We start from the raw sequence: 27,286 nt of genomic DNA, 5'->3' as shown, positions 1-27,286 counted from the left end.
TTGGGGAAATTTGGAGAAAAGAGCAAAGCTAATAATAATGGCAAATATCTGTTGGATTTCTACTCAGGACATGGACTGGTTATTACTAACACCATCTTCCAACATAAAAATGTGCACAAATTCACATGGAGAGAAGAGGCAAGGAATAAGAAAAGTCTCATTGACTATGTTATTGTTGATAGTGATGTTTTCTCCCTGGTGCAGGACACCAGAGTGTACAGAGGATTTGAAATTGGAAGTGATCACTATTTAGTCTTGAGCAGGATAGAATTGAATTTCATATTGAAAAGAATAACATGTAAGAAAGTTTTAAAGCGAATAAAAGTTGAGGCAGCTCTCAGATGTGAACTGTAGACTAAAATACACAAAGATTATTGAAGAAAAAATCAAAGAGTTTGAGAACAGGAATCAAACCTTGGAGATTCAGTGGCAAACTCTGAAAATGGTAAATTAAATATAGAAATAGACAACAGAATCAGCAAAGCTAGTATGGTAGGAAGTCAATTGAATAAATTCATATGGAATAAGAGAGAAATTAGTCGGAACACTAAATTAGCTGTATACAAGACAGTGTTCAAACCAGTTTTAACTTATGGATCTGAGAGCTGGGTCAGAAGTAAAACACTTGACCAAAGACTAGAGACGGCAGATATGAGAGTCCTGAGAAAGATTATGGGCGTGAACAGATGGCATCAATGGCAATATCATATTAAAAACGACTATATTAGGAAAGAACTTGACATTGTCAGCATCCAGGAATGCGTTAGCAGAGCTAATCCCAGGTGGTATGGTCACTTGAACAGAATATGTGAAGAAAGATTAGCAAAACAAGTGTTCTCTGCCAGGTTGGCAGCAAAACGACCCAGAGGAAGACCAAGATATAGGTGGATTGATATGGTACAAAGTGCCTTAGACGATAGAAATATAAGATCTGATAATGTTGGAGTCTTGACAAGTAACAGACTGATTTGGAGGAAAATTATAGATAGGAAGTTAGTGATGATGTAATTTTTTTCATGTAGTACTATCATATTCTGTACACCCCTTGAGGGTACATGGCAGGAATTTCAAGATGATGATGATGAACTTAAACACAGTGATATTCTACTTGAAATTGCTTGCCAATCAAAAAGCTGTTGGTGAATTTAAAAGAAAATGGGACAGTGAAAAATTTATTTCTGCCTATGGTTCTAAGGAAGAAATGTGAGACTCGGGTCTAAGGAAGAAGCAGAGGAATTTTTTTCCAATCATTAGAGAAGGTAGCCGACATGAAGGAAAAGTTTGTCCTTGTTGGAGATGTAAACAGCAAACTAAAAAATGAATATCATGTAAAAATGTTTGGTAAAATTTGGAGATCTAGAGAAAGATCGAGATATAGATAGATTGATGCAGTTGCAAGTGCTTTAGAAGACCAAAATATAAGATCAGACAGTATATCAATTTGGAGAAATTTATTGATAAATACGTAATAGTACATTAACGTTTAAATTACTATATAGTATTCGTTACAGCCCTTGAGGATATTTCATCGTAATTCAAGAATTACGATGAAATTTGGAGACAAAAGAAAAGTTAATAGTAATGGTAAATGTGTTGCAATTTCTATTCACTATTCATTACAAACACCATGTTCCATCATAAAGATTAAATTTTCAATCTGAAATAAGAAGTAATCCATTCAGTTTTGAGCATGACAAATTTCTATTTCACATTGAAAAGAAAAATATAGACTAAAATATACAAAGATTATTCAAGAAAAATGGAAACTTCAAAATGAGAATGAGACTTAGTGACAGATTGAAGAAAACTTTGATTCAGCTAGTTATGTGACGAAATTTTCTGCTAGGATGGAAAAAGCAGTCCATAGGGAAGTTAGAGACAATAATGGAAAATGCAGTGGAAAAGGAAAGTATCGTGAAAGTTTCTAGCAAGTAAGTCAGCATGTAATGTAAAGAGTATCATCATCTTACATATACATATACATATTCCTGATATGTATCCTCAAGGGGGTGTACAGGATATGATAGTACTACATGAAAAATTTACATCATTACTAACTTCCTATCTACAATTTTCCTCCAAATCAGTCTGTTACTTGTCAAGACTCCAACATTATCAGATCTTATATTTCTATTGTATAAGGCACTTTGTACTGTATCAATCCACCTATATCTTAGTCTTCCTCTGGGTCGTTTTCCTGCCAACCTGGCAGTGAACACTTGTTTTGCTAATCTTTCCTCGCCCATTCTGTTTAAGTGACCATACCACCTGAGATTAGCTATGCTAATGCATTCATGGATGCTGACAATGTCAAGTTCTTTCCTGATATCCTCGTTTTTTAATATGATATTGCCATTTATGCAATCTGTTCATGCCTCTAATCTTTCTCAGGACTCTCATATCTGCGGTCTCTAGTCTTTGGTCAAGTGTTCTATTTCTGACCCAGCTCTCAGATCCATAAGTTAAAACTGGTTTGAACACTGTCTTGTATACAGCTAATTTAGTGTTCCGACTAATTTCTCTCTTATTCCATATGAATTTATTCAGTTGACTTCCCACCATACCAGCTTTGTTGATTCTGTTTATTTCTATATTTAATTTACCATCTTCAGTAAAAATCGTGCCTAAATAACTGAAATGTTTTACTTGTTCCACAGGTTCTCCATTCACAACACAGTTGACATTTTCAATGATTCTGCCTATTTTCATTGTCTTTGTCTTTTTATTGCTGACCTTCATACCATATGTATTATAACAGCTATTCAATTTAGTCAGAGAATCTTGCAGACTTGTAGCGGATTTATTTAGAAGTATAACATCACCTGCATAAAGCAAAGAGCTGACATTTACATCTCCAATTTTGATATCATGTTTAATACCACTTTCCTTCATAATGTGATCCATATAGATAATGTATAACAGAGGAGATAATGTACATCCTTGTCTCACACCAGATTTAACATTAAACCATCTTCCTGTACGTCCTTCAATTCTAACTGCTGACTTACAACTCAAATAAAGACTAAGTATTGCTTGATATAATGCCCCATTGACACCATATAACTGCAGCGTATTGAATAGCTTCTCTCTTGGCACCTTGTCATATGCCTTTTCCAGGTTGACAAAACTTAAATACAGATCTTTGTTATATTCCCATGCTTTCTCGACTATTTGTCGTAAAGTGAAGATCTGATCCTGACAGCCTTTATTTGGCCTGAATCCAGCCTGTTCTTCACCAAGCTTTTCTTCCACAATTCTTCTCAACCGTTTCTCAAGTATACTTGCATAGATCTTGCCAGGAACACTCAGTAGGGAAATACCTCTGTAATTCTCACATGCAGTTTTATTTCCCTTTTTATATATGGGTACTATGAGAGCTCTACTGCAATCATCGGGAATTCATCCCTCTGTCCAGGCTTTCTGAACTATGCATTGCAACCACTGTAAGACTCTTATGCCACCATACTTCAGCATTTCTGGTCGAATATCATCTACTCCTGCTGCCTTTCCACATTTCAAGCCTTTGATGGCTTTTTCTACTTCAAGTATGGATATGTATAACTGACTGCATGCCTGGTCAGTGTTTTTTACCACTGTGCTCTCTGCTTGTTTCATTTAGCAATTTTTCGAAGTAATTACTCCATACTTCAAGGATATCTTTTTCTCCTGTTTTCATGTCACCTTTATCATCTCTAACTCCTTTTACAGCACTCTATCCTCCATTTCTAAGCTTCTTCAACAATCTCCAGAATATTTTGCCACCTTCTTGATATTTATTTTCTATATTCTTGCCAAAGTCCTCCCATGACTTTTGTTTAGCTAGTTTTATACAGTGTTTAGCATTCTTGCATTTGTCTCTATATGCTCTAAGAGCAAAAGCTGACTTATTTGACAGGAACTTTTGATATGCTTTCTTCTTTTCCTTCACTGCCTCTTTAACTTCCTGTATCCACCAGGGAGTTGTGATTTTTTTTATCCTTACAGACAACCTCACCACATGCCTCTCTGGCAGAATCAATCAATGTTTTCTTCAGAGTTTGCCACTGAATCTCCAAGGTTTGATTCCTGTTCTCAAACTCTTTGATTTTTTCTTCAATAATCTTTGTGTATTTTAGTCTACAGTTCACATCTGAGAGCTGCCTCAACTTTTATTTGCTTTAAAACTTTCCTACGTGTTATTCTTTTCAGTACGAAATTCAATTTTATCTTGCTTAAGACTAAATAGTGATCACTTCCAATTTCAAATCCTCTGTACACTCTGGTGTCCTGCACCAGGGAGGAAACATCACTATCAACAATAACATAGTCAATGAGACTTTTCTTATTACTAGCCTCTTCTCTCCATGTGAATTTGTGCACATTTTTATGTTGGAAGATGGTGTTAGTAATAACCAGTCCATGTCCTGAGTAGAAATCCAACAGATATTTGCCAGTATTATTAGCTTTGCTCTTTTCTCCAAATTTTCCCAAAATATTTTTGTATGTCTCACAATCATTTCCTACTCTGCTATTTACATCCCCAACAAGGACCAACTTTTCCTTTTTCATCGTGTCAATTGCTTTTTCTAAAGCCTCAAAAAATTCCTCCACTTCTACCTTTGTAGAACCTTTTGTGGGACCATAGGCACAAATAAGTCTCATTGTCCAGTTCCCCATTCTCATATTTGCCCACATTACTCTACTTGAGACTGACTGCCATTCAAGAAGATTAGCCTCGTATTTTGTGTTGAATACTATGGCTACTCCTTCTTTTCCTTGATTCTCATTGCCTGAATATAACATTTTGTATTTATTGCTGAGAAAGATCTCGCCAGTTTTGGTCTTTTTTGTTTCAGTCACCCTTATTACGTCGATCTGGTACTTATCTAATTCCTCAGCTAGCTCCATTTCTTTGCCATTCAGGCTTCTTACGTTGATAGTACCGATCTTTAACTCTGGTGATGTTGAGTTGGGGTTTTTTTTTTTTCAGATTTGTTCCAGTAGCTGACTTTTCGCTGTTTGCCCTGGTTCCCTGGCGAAAACAACGGGGGCCTTGTTTAACCGGGCGACGCCCCAGCCGGCATGAAATTTTGTCACGTTGTACAATCATTTTTTATTTTGGTTTAACCAATAAGAATACAATTTGGTCGGCTAAATCCCAAATTGCCAGCCCATCCTCATTCGTTCAGTATCCAAGTAGATACCCAACAGGGTGCACCACGTGAAGGTGAGGATTGGACATTAGGTCAGAAGCCCTGGTCGGCTTCTGACTCCTTTCTGATTCCTTTCTTACGTATATATGTAAGAAAGTGAGGCAACGTGTAAAAGTAGCTAAACAATTCATGGGAACACTTTACCAAGATTCAAGAAGATAAAATATATAGAGATCACAAGGGTACCAAAATGTTTTGAAGGCTATTAAAAAGCTTAGTTGCGAAAACAATGAAGGAAAGAATATTGTACAAGGAATCAGATATAAAAACTGAGGATATTGGATGGTTTGAAAGAACTACTTTTAAGAATTCTTAAATGAAGCAAGAAGTAGCAGAACAATGGTAGAAAATATTCAAGAAGAATGCAATCAAAGAATACATAAAAAGCTATCAAAAACCTGGAATGTCAAAGTATAAAAATTTTATAGTGGCTGCACTGCATAATTTGGAAGGCATGGTTAGGAGGTTGAATTTCAGATGATTGGAGTAAAGCTCTCATATCCCCTCCCTCCCTCTCTCTCTCTCTCTCTCTCTCTCTCACTCACTCATACAGACACGCACATGCTTATTAAATAATTTAAGGAATTTACAACATACACAGGATGTAAATTAAACTTTAATCTATATTTCCAATATATCGGCAACGTCACTTTGCCATCTTCACAAGACCTTAAAATAAAGACACGTGCATGCAGGCACTACGCAGAGTAAATGAGGATGAAGCAGGAAGCTGTTGTTTCTACTAAAAGTCCTGATGGTGTCCCCTAGCAGGCTATGTAGATATTCTTTGCCGTTAGGCTGAAAGTCTTCTGATGTAAGTCTCCCAAATTTGGGGCAGTCTCATGCAACAAAATTTGTTGAGGTTTGGACTGCTTCTTAGGGCTGAGACTGATTCCATTAATAGAATTTCAAATTTGAATTTACTATGGTGTATTATTGTGGCTTTCTTCCACCTTATTCTGTGGCGTCTATCCAGAGCATGATCTGCAAGACCAGAGTGGCTGTACTGGTGAAACCAGATGTGCAGTCCTTGTGTTCTGATATTCGCTGTCCTGCCTGTTTGACCAAAGTAGGACAGCTTACAGCTGCAAGGGACCTGGTAAACACCAGGTAGGTCTAGGGGAAGTGGTTGGTCTTTAGTGGAGCGGATAAGGGATGCCAATTTTCTATATGGTCGGTAACAAGAGGTCAAGTTATTTTTTTTTTTAGGATTTTGGTAATTTTTTCTGAGGTGCCTTGGATGTAGGGAATGATAATGGATTTAGAGTAATCCTTGTTGTGAAGGGCGGAGGGGGTTGTGGTTTACTGGTTTCAATATTTTTTGGATTTTTTTTAGGGGGGGGGGGGGGTTAGCCATTGACTGAGAAAGTGTTGAGGATGTGGTTTAGTTCTGTGGTTAGGTCACTGTCATTTGAACGATAAGTTTAGCCCTGTTGTGTAGTTTCTTAACTCCATATTGTTGTGAGGGGGGGGGGGATTGTTGGTGAATGTATCTGCCTGTATGGGTGGGTTCTCTATAAACTGAGAAAACCAAGGTTCCATTAAGCTGACGGGTGACTAGTGTGTCTAAGAAAGGGAGGCTGTTGTTTTTCTTTTTCCAGGGTGAACTTGATTCTGGGGTGTTGGTTGTTTAAGTGTGTTAGGAAGGAGAGGAGTGTATCAGAGACATGTGGTCAAATAGCGAACACATCATCAACATAGCGAAGCCATGTGGTTGGTTTTTGTGGGGCAGAGTTTAAGGCTTTCTCTTCAAAAGTCTCCATAAAAAAGTTGGCCAAGGGTGGGGAGAGTAGTGAACCCATGGCTGTCCCCTCTATTTATTTGTAGAATTTTCCTAGCCAATGGCTATCCCCCCCCAAAAAATATTGAAACCAGTAAACCACAAGCCCCCTTTCACAACAAGGATTACTCTAAATCCATTACCATTCCCTACATCTGAGGCATCTCGGAAAAAATTACCAAAATCCTAAAAAAAAACATAACTTGACCTCTTGTTACAGATCATATAGAAAATTGGTGTCCCTTATCCACTCCACTAAAGACCAACCACTTCCCCTAGACCTACCTGGTGTTTACCAGATTCCTTGCAGCTGTAAGCTGTCCTACTTTGGCCAAACAGGCAGGACAGTGAATATCAGAATTTCAGAAAACAAGGACTACATCAGATTTCACCAGTACAGCCACTCTGGTCTCGCAGACCATGCTCTGGATACACGCCATAGAATAAGGTGGAAGAAAGCCACGGTAATACACCGTAGTAAATTCAAATTTGAAAGGTTATTCATGGAATCGGCCATCAGCCCTAAGAAGCAGTCCAAACCTCAACGAATTTTGTTGAATGAGACTGCCCCAAATTTGGGTTCTTACATCAGAAGAACTTTAGCCTAACAGCAAAGAATACCTACATAGCCTGCTAGGGCGCACCATCAGGACTTTTAGGAGAAACGATAGCTTCCTGCTTCGTCCTCATTTACTGTGTGTAGCGCCTGCATGCACGTGTCTTTATTTTAAGGTCTTGTGAAGATGGCAAAGTGACGTTGCCGAAATATTGGAAATATAGATTAAAGTTTAATTTAATTTATATCCTGTGTACATTGTAAATTCCTTAAATTATTTAATAAGCATGTTTAAGCTTATTAAACATCTAAGCCTTTCTTCAAGAAAAACACAGACATGTATGTTATGCATAACAAGAGATTATATTGATTTAACACCCCAACTGGCCATGACGTCTATAAACGGTCATTAAATCTGGATATGATTCTGTAACACCTATTGAATAACATGGGTAAGAAGTGCAATTTGGTCTCATCTATTTCATCCACCAACCATGGCCGGTAGAGAGGTTAATCTTGGGTGACAATAGTGTAGTAATGGTGCTTCCTTACAGATAAGTCTTTATTTTAGTAAATATATTGTAAGTAATTTTAGTAGTTATATGTGGTATTTTACTTCAGACCGTGTAGCCAAATGTGTGTGAACTTTAATATGCAATGTCATTCAAAAAAGTGTTTTTCATGGCACTAATGCATGTGAGGGAAATTGCAGCCAAGGCTTCTTTGTTCACTGAGTTTAGCATAAGGCATTTCGTATGATGTAGGGTGTTCAATATACTCATTGTTTAAGAGTGAATGGTTGAAAGTGAGAGAGAAAAAGAGCGATAAGAATGTTTTATGTGCAAGTGCAAAAAATGCAAGTTATGTGGAAGGTGGGAGAGTAAAGTAACTAATATTAACAATGTAAGGAAGAATAGTAAAAGTGTTGTAGAAAACATGGAAGGAGTGAATGGTAGTAAGCAAATATGAATGTATGAAAAAGGAGTTGAAGGCAGGGGTAGACTAGTTCAGCAGGCTACTGGGAATTTCCTCGTTGGCTGTTGTGTGAATGGGCTTAAATATCCACTGTGGTGTCTTTTAAATTCATTCAGATATCATATTTATTCAGAAAATACAATAATAAATAGAAATGCTTCTCAAACATGCTCACTACTTGGCAGCAGTCTACGGCAACCAGAGCGAATCGTAATCCCTACTATTCAGACTTGTATTATTAAATATGCTATGCAACCTATATATATATATATATATATATATATAAATCATTCATCTATTCAGTGTTAATTTGTAACTAGATATATTTGTGGCTGGTAAATATTGGTGATAACCATTTTTATATGCTAGTGTCAATGTGTTATTATTCCATCAACTTCACAAATGCTGACATTTCCATGTACAAAGTCAGAGTTGTTAAATTTAGAATTGTTTGCTGATAACAAATTATCTCTTCATTTCTTATGTCAACACAAAATAAATAAATATATATTTTTAAGTTTCATTCAAACAATTCAATTTTAATGGGAAATTAAATTTACAAAAGAATTTACTTTTGACAAGATAGTGTATGTTGACATAATTGAATATATAACATTGAAACGGATTCCAAGAGAAATTAATTCCAATAGCATACACAAACAGATACTAATAATCATACGAGTGTGTATAATGTAACAGTGGGTGGATTAATTCATTGTTTTAATGAAAGGTTTAACACTGCAGTCTTTAAGAATTTTCAGATTTAGATCCTAAGAATTTTAAAATTGTTTTAGCAGAGCTAATCTTAGGTGGTATTATCACTTAAACAGAATAGGAGAATAAAGATTAGCAAAACGAGTGCTCTATGTCAGGTTGGCAGGAAAAAGACCCAGAGGAAGACCAAGATATAGGTGGATTGCTATAGTAAAAAGTGCCTTAGAAAACAGAAATATAAGATCTGATAATGTTGGAGTTTTGACAGGTAATAGATTGATTTGGAGGAAAATTGTAGATAGGAAGTTAGTGCTGATGTAAGTTTTTCATGTAGTACATCATGTCCTGTACACCCCTTGAGGGTACATGTCAAGAATTTGATGATGAATTTTGAAAACATTCAAAATTGTCCCCCTCCCTCAGAAAATGCCCTAAAACTAAGCAAGTTATTAATAAAACTTAGCAGCAGTATTAGAAAAGAAATATTACAAGCTTGAGCCGATGGATTTTCTAACAAAATGGAGTAAATTCAGTTCAACATTTCACTGTATGGAAATATTGACACTAATAATGAGTGTGATGAAACTTACTGTATTGAAAATTGTGAATTCTGCAAAAACTATACTGTACTGTTATGTTTTAATTAAATTTTATTACCGTATTTACTCGAATATCTAACACCCTTAATTTTACTTTACGAAAAAAGAAATTAAAAAGTTTCACATATACCTCACACATGAAAAGTTTAAAATTTTAAGATATAAATAGTGAATGTTATTACAGAAGTTTCAGATATTTTGGAATTCTGTTGAACAGAATCAGCATTTCAACTCGACAATCATCAGCTTTCTTTTGCTGTTGAGTAGCACAAACTTTGGTTAATACCACACTAATCATATGCGAGACTGGTATTAGCAGTAACGAATAGTAGATTCTTGGTAAGTCATACCCATTTTCAGTTTTTTTAAATCATGGCGATCTTATGATTCCTAAATTATAAAAGGACAAGCAATAATAAAACTGTTTCAATTTAATTACAGAGATTCAAATATGTCGTGTGATGGTGAGCAGCCGATTGCATAATAATGTTGATAATTAAAATTTAAATGCATTCATTTTATAAATAATGTGAACAATTATAAATTACAATGAATACTGAGAATTTAATTATAAACATCAATTTAATTTTTTCCCTGAAAAACTTTAGTTTCTGAAAATCCCCACATATCTTGTACCACGATTTTTTAACTTTAATTTTGGAGGAAAAAAAGTGAGCGTTATAACAATCAAGCAAATATGGTATTATACTTGACACCACGATGAGTCATTGGACATTGCGGGAGAGCACTCTTTTTCTCACATCCCATGGTCTTCATTATTTAATCTTCCATCTACCAGTAGTATTTTTTGCCAGTAAATTGTGTGTTCTCTGAACAGTTTGCCTGTTGAAATGACCTGTGTTTCTGGGAGGAAAAACCCTAATACTTTCATATGAGATCAGCTAACTTACCTCCAACTGAAACAACTCATCTTATGCATACGTTGGCATTCGGGCACATTTTTTAGCCTATAAATGTGTTAACCTTAACTTCAACCAGATATCCCATGAGGTCTGTTTCAAAATGCCTTTTAAATTGGAGGGCTGAAGAGGAAAATATATTTGGTCTCTAAGGCAGGAATTCTGGGTTCTATCCCCCCCCCTCCATCGTGCAGTGAGAGTGATACCTTGCAAGGCTATGCCAAACATACTTAGAAACCCATAACCTCCATTTTTACAGTAAATCTGTTAAAATGGGGTCCAAGTAGTGGTATTTATGAGGCATTGTCAAGGCCACATTATGTCATGAAGAGTATCTCCTCTCATGGCATGCCCCACTGTCCTTCCATAAATTCCTCTTCCTTTGTGAGATTTATAGCTTGCCAGAGAATGGCTAATTTAGCATCTCCTCCTTTTGACCTTCTCTAAGGTTTCCTTGCCATTTAGTAATATCCATTTATTGCATTTACTGGTCTCCAAATACTGATAATCACTCAGATCTCTACATTCCTTTCCATGACACTCAACCATCTGCAATCTGGCTATCCAAATAGTGAGGTCATCTTCCTAGGCAACCTTGGCATTCACAACGGACTCCACTTTCCCAACACCACCAACCAAGCTGGATAAGAAGCAGAAGTCTTTGCTATAAGTATTGACCTAATACAAATTGTACATCTACTTATTCTAATTTCTGATAATCCTTTTCACTCTCCAAATACTCTGGACCTCTTTTTGATCAATTCTCCTTCCAAATACACAGAGGTCAACTCTCCCCTTGGCAACTCAGACCACTGGTATCCTGTATGACACTTTCAGAAGTTTGCAAGTCTTAATTATATCACTTCTCTTTCTCCTTGAGAGTTTATTTTTCACTTGGTTAGACTATAATAAGTTTAGTTTAATCCTTTATCCAAGTGTGAGCAAAGTATCTTCAGGACTGAGCTAAGGTGGTGCAACACCAAGGCAACTCGTGGCAAAGATGGAGAAAGCTATCATCACTCCTATCTCAGTATCTCCCATAATGCACAGCCATCTCCTTGCGGATATGTGTAATATGTGCTCAGTCCTGAAGATACTTTCAGGCGCAAACTTTGTTTGCTCACACTTGGATAAAGGATTAAACTAAACTTATTATAGTCTAACCAAGTGAAAAATAAACTCAACATCTTTCTCTGAATCTAGAGTAATTTAATAATAAGGTTGTACACCTTTTGGCAACTCCTATAGGTGGGGATGACCTCTCATTGCTTCTGCCTTGATGTCTCCACTACTTGGCCTGGCTCCCACTGACGAGATCTCAATAAAGGTTGAAACCGGTCTGGGTAGTGGCTCTTTCCTTAATGCATAGCATTACACATATCTGCAAGGAGATGTGCTGTGCATTATGGGAGATACTGAGATAGGAGTGATGACAGCTTTCTCTATGTTTGCCTTGGTGTTGCACCACCTTAGCTCAGTCCTGAAGGTACTTTCAGGTGCAAACTTTGTTTGCTCACACTTGGATAAAGGATTAAACTAAACTTATTATATTCTCTTTCCCCTGTTTGCTAATGTCTGCAGTGCACAAATTCATCATCAAATTCCTGATATGTACCCTCAAGGGGTGTACAAGATATGATAGTACTACATGAAAAATGTGCATCATTACTAACTTCCTATCTACAATTTTCCTCCAAATCAGTCTGTTACTTGTCAAGACTCTAACATTATCAGATCTTATGTTTCTATCGTCTAAAGCACTTTGTACCATATCAATCCACCTATATCTTGGTCTTCCTCTGGGTCGTTTTGCTGCCAACCTGGTAGAGAACACTTCTTTTGCTAATCTTTCCTCGCCCATTCTGTTTAAGTGACCATACCACCTGAGATTAGCTCTGCTAATGCATTCCTGGATGCTGTCAATGTCTAGTTCTTTCCTAATATCCTAATTTTTAATATGATATTGCTATTGAATGAAGAGAATAGAGAAAAATGCAGAGCACCAAAAATGAAAGTTGATAACCTATGCAAAAAAGCCAAAGAAAAATGGTTAGAAGAAAAAGCTAAGAAATGCCAAGAAGCATACCAACAAAACAACCTAAAAGTCTTCCATGATCCTTTAAGAGAAATTACAAAGGAATTCTCAGCAAAGCAGTAACAATGATAAACAACAAGATGACTGAAACCGGAAATATTGAAGATATAAGAAAAATCTGGTCAAACCATTTTGAGACTATCTTCCACCAAGGAAACAAAACTACAATGCCAAAAATAGAAGAAAATAATGACCACCCAAAAATTTTACAAGAAGAAGTTAGATATGCAATAAAACAGATGAAAAACAATAAAGCACCAGGCATTGATACCATCCTTACTGAACTGTGGTCATATGGAGGCAGCATATCATTAGAATATTTAACAACCCTATTCAATAAAATACTACAAACAGGAGAGATCCCAGATGACTGGAGAACTAGAAAGATCATCCCAATATACAAGAAAGGAGACAAAAGAGACTGCAGAAATTACAGACCAATCAATTTACTCTCCCACACCTATAAAATATTTGTAAGAATTATACAAAATAGATTAAAAAAACACCTATGAAGAAATGATAGGCATAGAACAAGCTGGTTTCCGAGGAAACTATTCAACAATAGACCAAATTTTCACATTGCACCAACTAGCAGAGTTCAGCTGGTAAGACCATGAAGAACTATATTGTTGTTTTGTGGACTTTAAACAAGCTTTCGATAGCATCAACAGAGAAATCCTTCTTAAAATTCTACTAGAAAAAGCAATAGACAAATATATAATACAGTTTCTGATAAAATATTACTCTAAGACAAATGCTATAATTAAAAAGGACACATTCACAATAGAACCCATGGAGTTCTATTGTGAGTGTGACAAAAGGGAGTAATGCAAGGATGCCCATTATCCACATGCCTATTCAACATATATCTAGAAGAAGTTGTAAAGAAGGCAATAGACAATGAGCCTGGAATCAATCTCAATGATTTAAACATAAATAATATCAAATATGCAGATGATCCCGTCGTTATTGCAAGAACCCCAAATGAATTACAAAAGTTGATAAACAAGCTAAACTAAACCTGTAAAACATATGACATGACAATAAATATACAAAAGACAAAGGTGATGAAAATAGGGAGGAACAGAACTACCATCTCAACCACCCTAAACGGAGAACAAGTAGATAATTTCATATATCTTGGATCAAAACTAACAGAAACAATAGATGAACTCAAAACAATCAAACACAGAATAGCAATAGGATGGACCACCATGGGAAAATCTGAAAAACAAACAAGATACCTAAACAAGCCAAAATCAAATTATATGAAGCAATAATTATACCAACAGTCATCTATGGAGCAGAAGTGTGGACAGTTAAGAAAAGAGAGGAGAAAAAACTGCTGGCATTTGAAATTAAATGCTTAAGAAAAATAAATAGAACAAGTTGGATAGAAAAGAAAACATACAGCACAGTCAGAAAAGAATTATTGTATAAAGAGACAATAATAGAAAAAATTAGAAAACAACAACTGAGATGGTTTGGCCACACTGTGGGCATGGATGCAGACAGACTTCCTAACGTGCTAATCAATACTTTTCCAACTGAAAAAAGAAGACCGGGAAGACCAAGAATTACCTGGCTGAAATTAATAAAGAACATCTTGGGATGCAGAACACATAAGGAACTTTTTCGAACAGCAAGGAATAGAGAAGGCTGGAAGATCCTGCTCAAGAGAAGACTCAACCTTTCTTAGACGGAAGAGAAGAAGAAGATTGCCATTGATGCCATCTGTTCACACCTCTAATCTTTCTCAGGACTCTCATATCTACGGTCTCTATTCGTTGGTCAAGTGTTTTATTTCTGACCCAGCTCTCAGATCCATAAGTTAAAACTGGTTTGAACACTCTCTTGTATACAGCTAATTTAGTGTTCCGACTAATTTCTCTCTTATTCCATATGAATTTATTCAATTGACTTCCTACCATACCAGCGTTGTTGATTCTGTTCCCGCCTGCTATCTCCAACTCTGGGCCTGGCTCCCACTAAAGAGACCTCAATAAAGGTCGAAACCAGTCTGAGTAGTGGCCAATCCCTTAATGCATAACAGTATACATATCCACAAGGAGATGTGTTTCGCATTATGGGAGATACTGGGATAGGAGTGTTGGTAGCTTGGTCCACCTTTGCTACAAGTTGCCTGGTGTTGTACTGCTTACCCAGGTAAGATAGTACAACACTATATTCAGTCCTGAAGATATTTTCAGGTGCAAACTTTGTTTGCTCTCACTGGGATAAAGGATTAAACTAAATTTATTATAGTCTAACCTAGTGAAAAATAAACTTTCAAGGAGCAACTGTAATTGAACATAGATGGAGAGTGCAGATGCCAACTCTTTGGAATGAACACTGTTCTTCTTGACTAATGAAGATACAATGATATAAACAAAAGTAGATCAATTAGATCTTGCAAGATAGGTAGAGTGATTTGCTGAAGCTTAGCAGTAAGTGCACCAATATTAATACTGTGAATAGACTGAGTTATGTACTTCGGAAATGTTCTAGGTCAGATGAACTTTTCAATCCATTTCATGCTTTCATTAAGCAGGTAGTGGTCTTGCACCAGACAGTCAAATTCATTTTCTACTAAAAGACATTTGCAAGCATCTCTGTCCACATTGAGATTCAAACCCACAGTCTATTGGTTGGGGACCAGTAATACCATCTACTCAGATAACCAGACTGGCTATTGTGTCCCTTCATTTAAAACTGTAATCTTGTATAGCAGCATATAATTATCAACCTAGCTCTCAATAATTTGATTTTAATATAAGTGTTACAATTTCTATGTTATATGTCTTAAACCCCCCCCCCCCCCCACACACACACAGAAAGATGTTGAAAAACAAATAGCAGTGCTCTGTTTGTATACAAGAAATTAAAGTAGGATTTTTTTGATGTGTTTTCTTGAATATCTGATGTAATCTTTGGGGAAAATCTTATGAGGAAGACTGTTTCAAAACTGTCTCATTGATTCTCTTCAGTTGGTTATCCCATAGTTGCTCCATTGTCTTTTCTATAGGTATTTTTATGGACACTGCTTCGCTGAGCTGGCCACTATCATTCCTCCACTTCTCTAATTGTGAGCAAACAAAAGTAGCTGCTGGACAATACTCATATGCCATTTATCCCCATACTCATTGAATTAACTTCTCATCCTCCTCCTTTATTCCATTTACCCTTGGCTCTTTGGAAGAGTTTCCCCCTACCCCATCCCACTTTTTTTTCCCCGAATGATTACGATGCTCAGCTCTTCCTGAAACACACAAATTCTTTACTTACCGCAAGGCACTATTGTGCAGCAGGTCTTATGATCTCTGCTGTGTGATCATTAATTTAATAATGATCACACATTTAATAAAATAATAATTAAAACTTAATGGAATTGATATTCAGGTCATTATAGTAAGATATGTAGCCAACTTTGAAGTCCAGTTGGTCCTAAGAGGCCAAACCCTATCCCCATACTTTCATATGGATAAACTTGTTAGTAGACCTCCCAGTCAACAGCTACAAATGATATCTGACAAGAAGAAAGTATCTAGAAGCTAACGCTGGCAGAGTTATAGGAATAGCATCCACAGTCCTCAGAAAGGCCGAAGGCCGAACCTCTGCACTGGGCATCACTAGGTGGCAGATAAGTTTTGTTGTTCTCTGTAATACTGCTATTTGCTTATTAAATGCTTCACATAGCTTGCTTCCCATTTAGTATACAATATGAGTGTTTTCAGAATAGTTCTGGTCTAATGTACTTGGAACTCATCAGACCTGATATGAAGAGACTTATGACAGTCATGAGTCAAACTCTTATGAACATTCTGGGAGGAGGGGGGGGGATTTTCTGAAAAAGAGATTAGAAGAATCTTGTCCAAATTGAATATCAAAAAGTCCCTTAGTCCTGATAGCATTTCCCTAGTTCTGAAAATTTGCAGAACCCTGTTCCATGTAACATTTTTGTTCTCTCTTATTCTACTGGCTGCTGTAGCTTGAAAATTAGACTAAAAAGAGTGATAAATTTTTACTTTTAGCTGTTCTTCAAATAATTTTCTAAAGTGATTGAGAAACCCATGAATAGTTACCAGTATTAATTCCACTACTGTTGATCAGTAGAGGGGATCTTACTTATGTTGCCTGCTTTTGGAGAATTGCTGTTTAAAAAAAAAAAAAAAAAACTGGAGAATCTCAAGTGAAAAATGAAAAGGTGAGATTTATCTTCTTGGGATAACTGTAACATTAGACTTTCTTGGAATAAAAATATTACAAATGTTGCCTCCTCATCATCCAAGAAATTAGTTTTCTTTTACTCATGGTGTTACTTTACCTCTGAACAACTGTTAACTTTACAAATCGCAAATCCATCCAGTCATTGAATGCTATTCTCCTATAGGGGTGATGTGCTAAGAGGTTCCTAAAAATTCTTGACTGAGCACATAAGAGCAGTTGAGTTGATTAATGAGTTACAAATTCACTCTTACATAGATATCCAGTTTTTGCTGCTTGCATTTTCTACAAATGTTTCCATGATCACATATTTCATATTACTAATTTCCATATTTTTTTTCTACATATGTCAAAACACGTCTTAGCTATTCAATACTCCTTCACATTTAAACTCAACATTTATATAGCACATTTTTCTTCTTTGAATAATCTTCATTCTTTTTTTACCACTGACTTTTGGGAAAGTCTTCTCTTTTCCTAAAGAATATAATCTGCAGGTTTTCAAAATCAATTGTTAACAAGCAACCCTGAGTTTCTCCAAACCTTTTAGTGACTTATGTCCAAAAGTGAGTGGTGATGACAAGGAAATCTACTGTGAATCAAGAAAGAGGAATCCCTGTTGCTAGTTGCTAATTAGATGGCAAGCCTCATGGTGATGAATTGGACTGCTGAGGACTGGTTAAGAAAAAAGGTCAAGGGTGTTGATGGGATAGTGGGGATTATCTAGTAGATGTCCAGTCTGTGTTATGGCATTGCTAATAGCAAATATACTGTTTCAGCATCTTCTTCATTTTGATTAGTGGATTGGCAAAGGGAAGCTATTTTGAGTTGTGGATAGCGAAATTCTCAGGGAAGATGACTTCTGTTTGGGTATTTAAATTATGTTGAGATATTATAAAGAAATAACCTTCCTTTCATTCAAAACATATAGGATTTTGTACAAGGACTTGCCAAAATTCTAATATCTCAGTACAAAAACATGCTCAGATATTAAAAAGTACCAAAATGTGACCCAAGTAATATGTATTCTAAGTGGACTACATGAACTATGAATTAGTTTCGAATAGGTGAACTAAATGAACAATTAACTACTCCAGATAAATTGTTTTTAGTGATTATTAATGAATTAGTAAAAACAAAATCCAAAAAGCAAACTTCATTTTATATTACCACGAACAAAATCTCTTTCTAAGAAAGTTGTCATGAAATTAACTTTCTAGTTAGACAAATTTATTACATTTATATATATAAATATATATGTATATATTTTTATTTATTATCATAATTTTTTTTTCTTCCAGCCAGCCATGTTTGCCTGTTGGCTGAGTGGATAGCATCTCCACTTTTCAGCCTGCAGTCTGTTGCTCTTAATCCAAGTATGTCATGGATGCTTGTGAATGTCTAGGTAGTAGATGACTCATCTACTACCCAGTGTGTTACCTTCACTCCACTTACATGAACTGAAATGGCTTAAGAAGTGCCATGTTTGATCTCTACAGTAGGATTTCTGGATTGTCTTCAACATAAATATGCAACCTTTTGTTGGTCAGATTATCATTTAAAAAATGTGACTTTACAAATAGGTAGATGATCACAAATACCTTTTTTTAATGATTAAGTCTATTTTTTTCCCCACTCTTGAGTGCTACATCATAAGAGGCTTTGTGACATTGTTAATTAATACCTTATGTTAAAATAAGTTTCACAGCTTACACATGTAACAAAAATGATATAGAATTTATTAGAAAAATTCCAATATATTTTATCCAACATTACATGGACATCATCAGGGGGAATAGATCATTAACTACATTCAAAAGATGAATCGCAATAATAAGTCATAAATCGTGCACATATTAGCTCGTGTCTCGGTCACAGCTGAAATATTACATAAATATGATATTACACTATTAGAGTTCAAAGGAACATTTGTAGTAAGTTGTGCAGATTAAAAAATATATATAAAATAAACTAAAATTATTAATTAAAAAAATGAGCAATTAATAGTGATCCTTCTCAAAACTTTGATATTGTTACATGTGCAAACTGTGAAACTTTCTTTAATGTGACATGGTTAAATACAGTGAAGTTGATTTTTCACTGAGAGCACTGTTGCTGACAAATGATGTTTGAACTAAATTACGACTCTTTCTATGGCCTTTTAAACTGAACTAATCCTAAAATGAAATTAGTGGATGATCACACAAACAAGTTTCATTTTAGTTATCATGAAACACACGGCATGCTGTTGCCATCTACGACTTTTAATTATTCATAGTTAATTGTTTTATTTCAGATGACTCTTCCCTCCCTCCTCCATCTCTTAAATAAACCATTACCCACTTTGATGCTTATGTTTGTTAACCTTATGTAATTTCTTAATTCAGTTGAAAAGTGTTATTTCGTTATCAGTATATGCTGATAGTGCGCATTTCATTAGGTTTTACAACAAGTGAAAATACTAGTGATGGAATTATGCAAACTTCACAACTTACAAGAGCCTTCCGAATTAGATAAGCTTGAGCATTCTGCTGTTCTCGAGGTGAGTGCAGAAGTATTATTGCTTACTGTTAGTATAAATGATTTTTTGTTTTTCAAATAATGCATTTCAGTTGTTTTCAGTTTCTTGTGGAGTCATTAGTAAATGAGAAAAGGAAAACAAATGGTTCAAGAGCCTAAAAGTATTTACCAGTTAAGAAGGTTTAATCTTATATAGTCTTGTGGTCTGTCATATGCATTTGTTTTGAATATGTATGGTATTTAACCTGGTGTTGATTCTTGACATTAACTGCCATTCATATTATTGCTTAATGGGAAAACACAAATACCTTGGTATAATAATTTACTAAATGTGTTTAGTAACTAAATTTCCCTTGTTATCTGGATATCTCTCTTTGTGTCTGTGAAAATACCTTAGTAACCATGGGAAAATATTAGCTTGGTAGTTAAATATTTTAGTTAAGTATTATCCCAAGATGCTTAATTTTTGCCATTAATCATCACCATGAATTATAAGTATTAGGACCAAAAGTCCTCATGCTGGGGATGATGCAACAATTTTGCTTTTAAAAAATATATGGGATGGAAATTTTAGGAAGAAAATTTGGAGGAAAAAGTAGGGCTAATATCTGCTGGATTACTATCTAGGATATGGTTACTAACAGTAACACCTTCCAGCATTAAAAAAAAAAAAAAAAAATGTGTAATCATGGAGAGGACATCCTCAAAATAAAATCCTGATTGTAATTGTTGATAGCAGTATTTTCAGACTACTTCAGGATAAGAGTCTATAGAGATTTGAAATGGGAAGCAATCACCATTTAGTTTTGAGTAGAAACTGTTATCATGTTAAACTTTAAACTGTATGAAAGTTTTGAAAAGTTTCACTGGCAAAACCTGAAAATATTGATAGACTTACCCAGGGAAGCATGTGACAATTTCTCTCTAAGGATAGACAAATGAGAACTTAATCATTTACTTAAGAATGTAAAGACAATCCTGAAAAAAGAAGAAATATTGAAAGTCTGACAAGTACGAATGCTATAATAGTAGTTAAATGAAAATACTAGAAAGGTTTGGGGAAAATATAGAAGAGAACAAAGTAGCAAAATGTTTGAGGCAGATGCTACTGAAAAAAAGCTTAGTGCTGCAAAAGTAATGTAGATGATATTCTAGATGTCTGAATAATTACTTTGAAAGGTTAACTGAGATATTAGAAAATATGGAATACATTTTAATTTTGGAAGTAGAAAACTATTGGAAAGGAGTAGAATAAAATCCATTTCTGATCAGATATTTTTATACAACATTCAACTGTTATAAACCACCAAAAAGAGATGACTGAAGTACTATAGGTACAATGTTAAAAGAAATTCACCATAGCAAACTATCCAGTAATAAACTATTCCTGTGGTCTCTGAGTCTATTATAGTGTGAGATGATTGTATATTAAACCTATACCCAGTGAGTGAAAACCCATATCACATTAGTTCTGGAAAAAAGTTAAGACAATCGGTTGATTTTTTTGAATCAGTTAAAGGAAGGAATCTGACTTGTTTCTTTGAAAAGCTGAATATTGTAGTCTTTGAAGAAGACAGAGTGAAGAAGGTTGTTCCAGAGAACAATATATATATATATATATATATTGAATGAAAGAGGAAGAGAAGGTGATTCAGGAGGTTTGAATGAATGTTGGTTAGCAACTGCTCACCTTCTTAGTCTTGGAAGAAAGTGAAGAATTGGGAGCCAGTTCAGTAGAACATTTTGAAAAGTCCTTTTCAAGTATGAAAGTTTATGTATGTGTAAAATGAATAAAATTTACAGGAACGCTTTGGGGAAAATGTAGAAGATATATAGGGGGTGCAGCCAATTCGCTATAGCAAACACTAATATATCACACTCACTTGTAACAAACTAATAAAAAGTCTTGGCCAAAAGTTCCATGGGCACAATACTGTTCTGAAGGAAATTCACTATAGCAAACTATCTGCTATAATGAACTATTTTGGTGGTCACCATGCATTTGCTATAAGTGAGTCAATTGGATCAAAATTTTTAGTAGTTACACTTCATAATTTAGTTAGTCTAGTGAGAAGTCTAACTTCCAGGTAATTAGATTAGAGTTCTTACAGTACTCTTCTTATAGAAGAGTGTATAAATGGAAATGAGCATGAGAATTACAGGTATTTCTCTACTAAGTGTTTTGAGTAAGTGATCAGATAAGATTTCGTGCACACATTACTTGAAGTGTAAGGAATATGGCTGAAGAGAAGCTCGAGAGAACAAACTGGGTTCATATTTAATAGATGTTATTATCAAGACCAGTCATATTTACTATTAGGACAAGTAGTCAAGTGTGTGCCCTAACACATCTTTTCCAGATTTGTATATCCTCGAGGAATGCATGTTACAGGATACTTATAATTAAATTTACATTATTATTAGCTTTTTATCAACTTTATTCTCAATTAATCTGTTGTTAGGTCTTCATTATTTTCAGATCTTGCATTATAGCCTACTAAGGCACTTTTTTAGTGCATCAAACAGCTATTTTGCTAAACTTTCCTTTCCCATTTTAAGTGACCAGTGTACCATAGACTAGCTCTGCTCACATATTCTTGAATGCCAAGATTGTCAAATTCCTTCTCAGTATCTTCATTTTTAATAGTTTTTCCATTATTCCATCTTTTGACTATTTTTATATTATCTCAAAATTGTCATCTATAATCTCTAGTCTTTGATTTAATAGGTGTTATCAAGACCAGACTTATTTTATTATATTAACTGTTCATGTATAGCTTAGTTTTTTTCTTACCCATTTCCATATTTAATTTTCCCATCTTCATTAAAAATTGTGCCTACATACTTGATATTTTTCAAGTTCTTACTGCCAATTTTCATGATTTGTCTTTTTATTGCTGATTTTTATACCACATTTGTTTTAGCAGTTATTCAGTTAAGTTCAAAATTCTTAGAGTTGTATGGATTTATTTAGCATATGATATCATCTGCACAAAGTAACAAGCTGAGTTTAATCTATCTGATCTTTATCACTTTTAATTCCATTTTACTTCATAATGTGATCCATATAAATAATATTGAAGATAGCATACATTCTTGTTACATTACATCAAACCATTTTTCTGTACTTCTTTAAATTCTAATTGTTGACTAACTACTGCACTGTACTGTATGATGTCCTATTTACATCATATATATTTTTTTTCCCCACCTTATATTCTTTTACCACATCTATAAAGCAGATACTAATATTCCAATTATTTCTTAATAGTTTGACTTAAGATAAAAATCTGATTAATAATTTCTGTTTGGCCTGAATTTAGCTTGTTCTTTGCCAAGTTTCTCTTTTCACACTTTTTCTTAGTATACTTGCATAAATCCTGCTTGGAACACTCAGAGGGAAATTGTTTTGTAAGTCTCGCATTCAGTTTAATTTATCCTTTTATAGATGGGTATGAGCACTCCACTCTGATCTGGAATTCAATTTTCTGACTAGATATTCAGAATTATTTAGGGATTAAAAAAAAATAAATAAAAAGACATTGAATGTTACTGCCCAAGCTGTTTTTTTTTAAATTTTTTTTATAAGATTCGAAGTTTCTGATGATTTAATCTATATCAAGTATTAATATGTATTTTTGACTACATTCCTCTTGAATATTTTCTGCTCCTGTTCTGTTACTGCTTATCTCATTTCAGTTTTTAAAATTACTCCAGGAATCCTTTTATCTCTGATTCAATTGACGCCACTCTTTCCTGTTTCTAAGCTTTTCAGTATCTTTAAAATCTTTTCTACTGTTGAGATAATTATCATTTGTATTTTTACGAAAGTCGCCTCCTGACTTTTGCTTAGCTAGTTTTACATGGAGATCAGCTTTTTTACATTTTGTATAATCTCAGGGCACCTTATGACTTTTTATATGATTTCATCTTTTCCCAGAGTACCTCTCTTCTTTTGCAGATATTTTAGCTGAGTCGGTGTTTTCATATTTTGATAATGGGCCTCTTTTGAAAATATAGATCCAACTAGGGTTTGGTTGTTGTTTTCAGTCTCATTTTCTCCCCCCCCCTTCTAGTGATAGTACTGGCCCTTTTCATTCTTTCTCTTTCTTTGCTTTTTTTCCTATATTTTTTTTGCTCTACTTCTTAGCCTTTTTTAATTTACTATCTTCTGGACTCCCATCACTAGGATCCAACACCTTGCTGCCATGTTTGTTGTGCAGTGTGTGACCAGTTGACATCCAGAAAAGGGAAATCCTGGTGGTCTGCACCACTTTAGCCTCTACTTTGGCATGATAGGTGGTCCTGGATTGCCTGGCATGGCCAAGATCAATTGGCTAGTGAGCATGAAACAGGGCAGTGAAACAAGCAAAATCCAAGACTACCAAACAAATCTGTTTAAAGTCAGATGATACCACTAGAAAGAAATAATGACATTTCTACAATGGAGTTGTCATGGATCGGCAACTCCATTAAACATGATATCACAGCATATTTAATTACATATTAGCAACATGAGTTTTTTTGTAAAACAGTAGGTGCTGGTACTCATTCTTTGCTGGTAAATGGTTTCATATATATAATAGCAGATATCTTAACAGAGATATCTGCTATATATATTCTTTGTGGTGCAATATACATAGTGGTTCAAGTTTCATTAAATAACATAGCTTATTTGCATAATAGGTAAATGTGTAATAATTACTGAATATTACAGTCGAAACGTGCTGCATCTGTATGTCACATGTCACTGTTAATGAAGTGTTGTTGGTATGGTGTACCATTGTGTACTATCCCAGGGGGTGGAGAAACAAGCACTGCACGTTAGACTTTTATACCTTGGGTACCAGGTGAACAATGCTCAATGGAAAACTTACTCCATTAACCTCTCTACTGGCCGAGGTGGATGAAATAGTGAGACCAACTTGCACTTCTTATCCATGTTATTCAATAGGTGTTACAGAATCGTATCCAGATTTATCTGGACGTATACATACGTCCTCGCTCGTTGGGGGGTTAAATCTGAACTCTGTTAAATTGGAGGTCTGTTAAATTGAGAATGTCTTGTATTGCTTTTTGTGTATTGGTGGAATGTTTCCCAGTGCCATTTGCTTTGTTGATGTTTAGAGCTGGCCCTGATAGTTTATTTCTAGAACAAGTGTCTCTGTATTATCTGTATAGAGTACTAAATATATGTAATAGATTGCAGCCTTGTGTTAAGTGGGCTTGACATAATAAAAATTCAGAAAATAAATAAATAAATCCCTATCCTAAATTTTGTTACTTTTATTCTGCTGTTTGTTGCTAGTTCTAATTATTCCATTAAATACCTGACTAAACTTAAGTCTAAAACACAAACTAATGTTTAGGCTGGCAGTGTTGGCATATGTTGAACTGTGAAGTCTGGTTGGTCTGCTGCAACAAATCCTCTGCCTACATTTTCATGCTGATAGACCTGTTAATAGTGCTGATATATCTTCCAGCCAAGCATTAAACCATCATATTGGAAGAAACCTAGTAATCAGCGTAGGCAGGGAATGAAATTTTAGCATCTAGTCTATTAGAAGAAAGGCCAAGCCCCTGTGGCACTAGGCCTTGCTTGGGGCATGAATTTCTCAGATAATGTGATAGGTGTGAGCTTCATTATAGTGAGTTTCATCACTCACTTTACTGCCACCACTTTGCTTATTGGAGTTTTGATGTGATCAAAAACTACTTGGACTACTCCAGATCAAAGATTTGGTTTGCACATCCATTTCTTGCAGGGTGAGTGATTTCAGAGTTAAATCAGATTTATATTATACTAGACTGCATAACATTAATACTTTGGAAGGCTTCCAGGACAGCTAGTGAATAATCTTACATGGTGCTGCTATTATGCCAAGTGTGCCTAGAAGAAGGTTGTTTTTTATGTGATGAGCACTATCAAGGCTACAATTTGCAGAGGAGCTGAGAAATTCTCTACTCATATCCATTAACAAAGAATAAACTTAATTGTAAAAAGCTAAACAAAAAAGTTTGGAACTTGCAAAAACAAAACAAACAAAAACCTCTAACCTAATCCATTTCACAAATGTGTGTTTCTATCTCCAGTCTGTCAAACATTCCTTTTCCAAACAGCTCTCCAGCTTTAATCACTACTTAATTTTTCCCACTTATATATACTCGAATGCTTTTCATCTCGATGTTTGTGTATGTCAGTGATGGCGAACCTTTTTACCTAGGTGCATCAAACATTTTTTAAATATTGACGTTATTGATGTGCCACTTGCATATATGCATTATAAATTTAACTACATAATCATAGATGGTGACTTATACATATCATATTAGGCTATTTATTTAATAGGACATTGACATAAAATCTATGAATTCATATTATACAATTAATTTAATAAACTGAAATTACAAACTTACATTACATTTAATGACTTTTCTGTTGCTGAGTACTGGTAGAAAGTTTCTTTATAGAAGGACTATAGTGCGTACATTTTAATGCTACACAGGCAGCGCTCAAATCATTGCTCAATCTATTTCTCCCTTTCGATTTGATATTATTTAAGGCAGAAAATAGAGTTTCACAAAAGTATGTAGAAGAGCTTTAGCAAAGATTTTAAGAGCATGAAAGTTTTTGGGAAGGCTATTCCACATGCTTAGAATTTCACAGCAGTCTGAATTTTTACACTCGGTATCATGCAGACGTTCCCACTCAATTTCTTCTAATTCATTTCTAAGAGCAATAAACTTTCTTTTCCAGATAGGATTGCACTGGAAGTTGGCTAGTTGCATTTCTAGATCTTTTAAATCCAACCACTCAAAGCCATCTAATTTAAGATCCACAAATTCTGTTTCATCAGGATACTTTATGAATTGGATTGTTTGTTCCAACATTCGAAATTGCTCAAATCTAGAAGAAAACTGCTCAGTTACTGACTTTAGAACTTTGATAGATTGGTTGATATGTTGTTCACGATTTTTGGGGCTGGTTTTGTTAAAAAAAAATTTTCGCTCTTGGGAAATACTTAAAATTGTTACTTTCTAAATCACGTTGAAATATTTTGAGTTTATTCTCAAAGCTCTTGATCGTGCCAAACATCAACAGATTTTCCAAAACCTTGCAATTGTATATTAAGTTAATTCAGGTGCAATGAAAAATCTGTGAAAAACATCAGCTTACTGAGCCAAGTAGAATCATTCAACTGAGAAAATTTGTGCTCCATGCCCTTCGTATTTAAATATAGTTTAATTTCATTTAAACATTCAACAAACCGTTCAAGTACTTGGCCACGACTCAACCATCGAATATTATTGTACATTAATAGACCACTGTACACTGATTCAATTTCGCTTAAAAGTGAATTAAATTCTCGTTTGTTTAAAGCCCTGGCAGCAATAAAATTAGTTACCTTTGTCACAATTCTCATCACATCATCCAAATCCTTTAAGCCTGATTTCGCACACAGTGTCTCCTTATGTATAATACAATGGAAACAAACCAGGGGATGACCAACATATTCTGTAAATTGTTTGATAAAACTGACATTACGGCCAAACATATTAGGTGCACCATCAGTTGTAATCGAAAATATTTTCGATAAATCTATCTGTTTCTCACGGAACACTTTAACAACGCAGTCGCATATGTCTTTACCTGTCGTGTTTTGAGGTAAATTTTCTAACTATCAATTCCTCGTGCATAGAATCACCGTGA

At 35.0% G+C, this 27,286-nt stretch overlaps 1 protein-coding gene across 1 annotated transcript in view; it reads left to right on the top strand.

Annotated features, from left to right (window-relative positions):
• LOC150107699 (ubiquitin-conjugating enzyme E2 Q1) overlaps window positions 1–27,286 on the top strand; it is a 201,965-nt gene that overhangs the window by 37,773 nt on the left and 136,906 nt on the right. The window contains exon 3 of the mRNA XM_090392011.1: window positions 19,496–19,597. Within this exon, the coding sequence (XP_090248137.1) occupies window positions 19,496–19,597 (102 nt within the window). The remainder of the gene's footprint in view (window positions 1–19,495; window positions 19,598–27,286) is intronic.

The sequence above is a fragment of the Typopeltis vanoorti genome, chromosome 4 (genome assembly GCF_054136105.1).
Source record: "Typopeltis vanoorti isolate ZY-2024b chromosome 4, IOZ_Tvanoo_1.0, whole genome shotgun sequence".
Classification (NCBI taxonomy): domain Eukaryota; kingdom Metazoa; phylum Arthropoda; class Arachnida; order Uropygi; family Thelyphonidae; genus Typopeltis; species Typopeltis vanoorti.
Note: the sequence above shows the minus strand (reverse complement) of the source record. Positions and strands in the feature narration are given on the sequence as shown.